The 6,000-nt window shown below is 44.2% G+C and overlaps 1 protein-coding gene across 20 annotated transcripts in view; it reads right to left on the reverse strand.

Annotated features, from left to right (window-relative positions):
• Positions 1-4,624, reverse strand: part of CRPPA (CDP-L-ribitol pyrophosphorylase A) — a 456,527-nt gene extending 451,903 nt beyond the window's left edge. For all 20 annotated transcript variants that reach the window (XR_009494189.1, XR_009494188.1, XR_009494184.1 and 17 more), the window contains exon 1: positions 4,168-4,624. Coding sequence is in view for 6 of the 20 variants with exons in the window: in XM_059885802.1 (XP_059741785.1) it covers positions 4,168-4,424 (257 nt within the window). In the remaining 14 variants the exon portion in view is untranslated. The remainder of the gene's footprint in view (positions 1-4,167) is intronic.
• Positions 4,625-6,000: the final 1,376 nt, after the last annotated feature.

Here is a 6,000-nt window from a genome sequence, read left to right on the forward strand (position 1 = left end):
CTAATCCATCCTGATATTTTATTATTTTTTTTAATTTAAACTTATTTATTTTAATTGGAGGCTAATTACTTTACAATGTTGTATTGGTTCTGCCACACATCAACATGAATCCACCACGGGCGTACACGTGTTCCCCATCCTGAACCCCCCCTCCCATCTCCCTCCCCATACCATCCCTCCGGGTCATCCCAGTGCACCAGCCCCAACCCTGATATTTCACAAGTAAAATACTGAATTGCTGTGAAGGGGCTGGCTCCTCACTGCCTTGACACATCTCTTTAATGTGGCCCATGAAGGCTTCCAGTGGTCAAGCCCAAAATACCAGTCCTGGTCTTCTCTTTTGTCTCACAAGGGCCCCGGGGAAGCCGATGGGAATGTAAATCTCCAGTCACCTGATCTCTTCAAAACTCAATCCCACTCCGTTTCTTTTAAGATATAGGCCTCTTCCTTCACCTGATTCAGACTTAACCTTTTCATTAATGAAGCACTCAGACAAAAATTTTAACTCAAATTTAGGTATCTGAGCAATCACTCAAAAGCACCCTTAATTCATCTCTTTTTCTGAATCCTTAATACAACTAATCACTAAAAACTGCCAATTCCCGTCTTCAAAATATTTCTCCTATGTTCCCTACTCCATTCCTACTTTCAGCTTAATGAAAGCTATCCATATTGCTCATTTGGATTAACAGTTATTGCTTTCTATTCTCTTACTCTAACAGTTTGTAGTGGTTTTCAGGAATTCAGTGGGACAGAACAATTTTTTTAAGTACACAAAAAATATTAAAGAAAATTTCAGAAGATCAAATAAGCCAGACGTTAACACATTGAAAAACACCATGGAGTCTTAAACTATTACTAAAAACGGACTTTCATCAATCTTTCAAGTAATAAAAAAGCAAGCTAGTCTCAATCACAAAATCCATGGTTGCCATAACATACAAATTGACAAAATGAATTTTTCATCTGGAGTTATCAGACTCATGGAGACCAACTCATATTAACCAAATTAAAAGGCTCTGAAACATGAATCTGAATGCCAACGTATTAATATACAATGATATACATTACTACCACAATGTCTGGAAAACTGTTTGATCAACACAACAGCAAATTTTCTTCCTATAAAAGATTTCTATGGAAAGCCAATTTATAATAATGTGTTTTGATGAGCATGAAACCTTATCAAGGAACATCTTAAGCAGTGTCCTCAAGAACTCAGGAAGCCTCAGGAGCTATGGAGAGAGAGAAGTGTGCCTGAATTTGTTCAAATCTATGGTCACAGGAATTTCTACCCAGCCCACCATCAGCATGAGTCTGAATAAATACGGCCAAAGTTTGCTTCTCTTTTTTGCTTTCATTGTAGTTGTCATTTGACTCTATTTAACTATTCCAGGTTAACTTTCTTTAAGTATTTGAAGCCAGAAATTAGAGCGCTAGCCGGAATTTTTACTTTCTCTTTCAGACCTGGGAATATATATTTTTTAATCAGTAAAATGTAGATATCACTTGATCCATTGTGAGTAGATTCCACAACTTAATTGTCAGAGCTTTATGCCCCTGCCAATAATACCACTATCACATGATTTCTTACAGCAGTGATTCCTTTTACAAACTCAGGTTATAGTTATATAAAGGATTAATACCCTTGACCTCAGTATCTCATTAACAAAAAGGAAAAAAAATCAAAGTTCTCTTTAAGTTATAATCTGTGATTCAATTTATATTTTATTTCCCCCTAAAAAGCCAAAGAAGGCAATGGCACCCCACTCCAGTACTCTTGGCTGGAAAATCCCATAGATGGAGGAGCCTGGTAGGCTGCAGTCTATGGGGTCACTAAGAGTCCGATACGACTGAGCGACTTCACTTTCACTTTTCACTTTCACGCATTGGAGGAGGAAATGGCAACCCACTCCAGTGTTCTTGCCTGGAGAATCCCAGAGACGGGGGAGCCTGGTGGGCTGCCATCTATGGGGTCACATAGAGTCGGACATGACTGAAGCAACTTAGCATTAGCATTAGCAAAAAGCCAGAATGAAACTTTAAAACTTCTAAAAATGTTTTTAATCAACTTCTGAAAGACCTTTGTTCTTAGTACAACCTACAAATTATTTTACATTTGATCCCTTCAGTATAATGTCTATAATGCAGAGATCAGAACAAGCTGTATAATCTCGGTATACTAAACACATATATACTGCTACACATATAAAGGCTAATTGTAATATACAGCCACACTAAACTAGTTTGGATAGACGTGGAGCCTCCATCTCACCAGTTAAAGCCTTTCATCAATATGTCTGAGATCTGTGTGAGTTCAGGGATTCTTTTAAATCTCATTTAATCTGATCATTAAAGAAATTTCAATGGCACACAAGTAAAAGGTGGCTAGACTAGAAAAAAAAAAAAAAGTGTATTTTCCCAATTTCAACTGAAGCAGAAAAACAATATGAAGTTCCAGACGGTTCACAAGGCAAACCTCTCAATGTCTCCTCCAACTTCTCAATTTTGCAAAGATAGGTGCTTTAATGTGAAGCATGTTTGAAAAGTAAAGGACTTCCTTTAGTCTGCCCTTGGCACTAAGGATCTCATTGGAAAATGAGACCCTTGCTCTTAATTTCTCTATGGCCATGGAGCACTTCACTTGGCCACTGGTGATGCCTCCAGTGTTCTGACAAGTATCTATCTGGCAGTCTAGTTGCTCTTTTGAAGGTTTCAACCAGCTGTCTCTACAACTGGACACAGTTGCTCTCTCTCTGCCCTGTCTTAAACAGTACTTTTAATTCCTGGGCCTTTCCAGGGTTCTACGACTTCCATCAACTTGTTTCCTTCACAGCTCTTCTACCTGACAGCTGTGCCTCCACTTCCTTAGGCCCGCTGAAATGTATGGGTTCTAGACTGCCTTTCTTCCAGAGACTGTTGTTCTCTTCCCTGCTCCCTTTCGCTTTCATGTTTCCATTGTGGGGCCATACAGTTTCACTTGCTTTGGGTAGGTAAGTCGACATGTAATAAATGTTTACATGGCATTGTTCCACTGAAAACTAAACTAGTCATGCTTCTTAACATTTCCCTATCCTATTTCAGGGCCAAACTTGAGGGGTGGAGCCTCCTTCTAAGTCCTCATCGGTTTGTCTTTAAGTTGGTCCTCAGGACCAAAAGAGAAGAGCTTCCATAATTTACTCTTCGGGATGAAATGCCCTAGGTCTTTAGCACCATGCTCTAGGAAAACTATTATCAGTCTTGTGGAACCCCATTCTTTAACCAATACAATGGCTTTCATTTGGCAAACGGCTAGGAAGCACCCATATATACCCCCTGTAACACAAGGTTTCCAAGGATCTCCTGAGACATACCCCAACATAATCATACTCCATCAATTCTTCACGCACTGTAATAGGACCAAGAATGATCTCTGTTTCAAAATAGAGGTTCTGATTAGTTATTATTCCTATTAGGATTTTATTACTGCTGTGACCGAATTGGGCTTTCCTGATGGCTCAGTTGGCAAAGAATCCTACCTGCAATGCAGGAGCCCCAGATTCATTCCCTGGGTGGGAAGGTCCCCTAGAGAAGGATACTGCAACCCACTCCAGTAATTCTTGCCTGGAGAATCCCATGGACAGAGGAGCCTAGTGGGCTACAGTCCATTGGGTTGCAAAGAGTGATCGAATTAAGTAAAAATCGGAAAAAAAGTCTTATTTTTAATTCAACAAGGCCGTCCCAGAATTCTTTTTCTTTAAAATTGATACTTTTAAAAATATACACCTAACTCATTCCACGTTGGCTTCTGGAAGTTTAACCACCACAGCAACACTTATGTGGACCTTTGTACTTCTCCCCCACTTCCAATCCCTCCCGCTGCACCCCAAAATCCACATCACGCACACAGGGCCCAGAGTTAGAACTAAACGTCCCCAGCCCTAACCCAAGCACTCCCGAGGGCGACTCCACGGGCCGGCGTCTGTGGGGCCTCTCCAGGCTCCCGTTCCGTGAAGGGCTAACAGGAATGGCCCCCGAGCTGGAGGGTCCGAGCCGGGGGAGTTCAGCCCTGCAGTCCGCCCAGGGCGGGCGCCGCCCCAGGGGCAGGTGCGGCGCGCGGGCCGCCCTGGGCGGGAGGGCGGGGAGCGGCGGGCCGGGGACCGCGAGGCGAGCCCGGCGCCGCCTTACCTCTCCAGGGCCTGCAGGGTGTAGCTGATGAGCGGCCTCTCCAGGATGGGGCAGAACTGCTTCGGGGTGGGGACGCCCATCCTCTCCCCGCTACCCCCCGCCGGCAACACGGCCGCCACAGCCGACGCGCGACACCCGGCTTCGGCCCCGAAGCGGCTCAGCGAGGAGGCCGAGGCCGCCGCGTCCGCGCCGCGCAAGCCACGCAGGCGAGGCCCCGGCTCCGCGGGCCCGGAGCCGCCAGGCGGCCCTAACTCCATGGCGGCGGGCGGCGCGGCGCGCCCCGCTCGCCGGGGTCCGCTCGGGGCCTCGGCCGGGGTCGTGCGGGAGAGGCCGGGCGGGGGCAGAGCGGGCACACGGACAGCGCCCACCCGAGCCGCGCGGGCCTGGCCGCCCCACGTCCCCAGGGGAGGATCTAGCTGCCAGTCTTCCCTCTCGGCGCGTCTTCGGCCTCAGTCCCGAGCCCAGCGCCCCCGGGAGGGCTGAGTTTCCCGGCTCTCGCCTTCTCCGGCAGGCCCAGCAGCCCCCGCAGGTGTCAGCTCTCCCTAAGTGCCTACGGGTCTCCTTAACCTAACAGCTGTGCTCAGGCCGTAGAGGTCAGGTCTCCCTCCCATTCCCTCTCCCCTCGGAGAGATTTAAAGAGATTTGGATGGGAGTCACGAGATGGGCCAGAGAGATGTAGATGTACATCTCGATTATCTTTCATTCCGTTCGTGAGGCTTCCTGGCTCCTCAAGTAAAGACAGGTGGACGGACAAATATGAAGTATCATTGAGTCAAACTGCCGCGGTTACCAAATTTGTCTGCAAATCGGAAACACCTGGGGAGCTCAAAAAACGCTGACTGGTATGTCCCACCCTCAGAGACTGGGTTTAATTGGCCTGAGCTTTGGAATGATTTTAAAGATCCCCAGGTGATTCTAATGAGCAGGCACGATTTTTTTTTGAAACCACGAAGCCAAAGCAGTAATACTAATAATTGCTGAGTAGTCGGCACACAGTATCTCATTTAATCTCCAGGAGAACCCATCTATTGCCATTCCACTTATACACAGGCGGAAACAAAGTTCACTGTTTAAATAACTTGTGTAAGATTGCACCCTTAATGGCCTTTGCCTAAAAGTACAGCCAGAGTTGAAGAATTCCAGGGCCAAAGCCTATCATGCCCTTATTTAGTTCTGCCTTTGATAGCAGTGTTTACCTTGAAAATGTACTGAAATATTTGGAGTGTCGAAGCAGACTGTATTAGGTCTCTGGAATGTAAACTCCTTGAGGGCAGGGTCCTTACTTTTTTGGTTTGGGTACTGTCCTGGAATATAAGTGAAGCTTAATAAATACTTACTGAATAAGCTACAAATTCAATGAATGATAGTCGAAGTATATATAATTAAATATTTGCTAATTTATGTTTATAACTAATCTTATATTAGTTAATATAAGATTCATTAAAAAGGAATCTTTTATATATTATCAGGTTATAATATTCCAATTCAGTATTTTTAGCCATTTTCCCAGTTTAGAATAAAGCATACAAAATTAAGATTTACCTTTCTACTCTTATTGTCTTTTATTTGATCTTATTATTAAAAGCACTATCAGTTTCAGATTGGCTGCTTTTATTATAATTAATCTTTAGCTCTGTTCTACTTAAATTTTGTCAGGTCACTAACTCTTAGCCAAAAAGTAGGCTTCATAATACACTTGACTTTGTAGCACTACCACTCCTGTGTCTAGACTACAGTATGCATTCAATTAATATATGTTGACTAATTGGGTGGATAAATGAATAACTGAGTCTATCTACAGAGACAAAAAAGCAAATCAAATTATTGTTTCTA

This window comes from Bos taurus, chromosome 4, assembly GCF_002263795.3.
Source record: "Bos taurus isolate L1 Dominette 01449 registration number 42190680 breed Hereford chromosome 4, ARS-UCD2.0, whole genome shotgun sequence".
NCBI classification, from domain to species: domain Eukaryota; kingdom Metazoa; phylum Chordata; class Mammalia; order Artiodactyla; family Bovidae; genus Bos; species Bos taurus.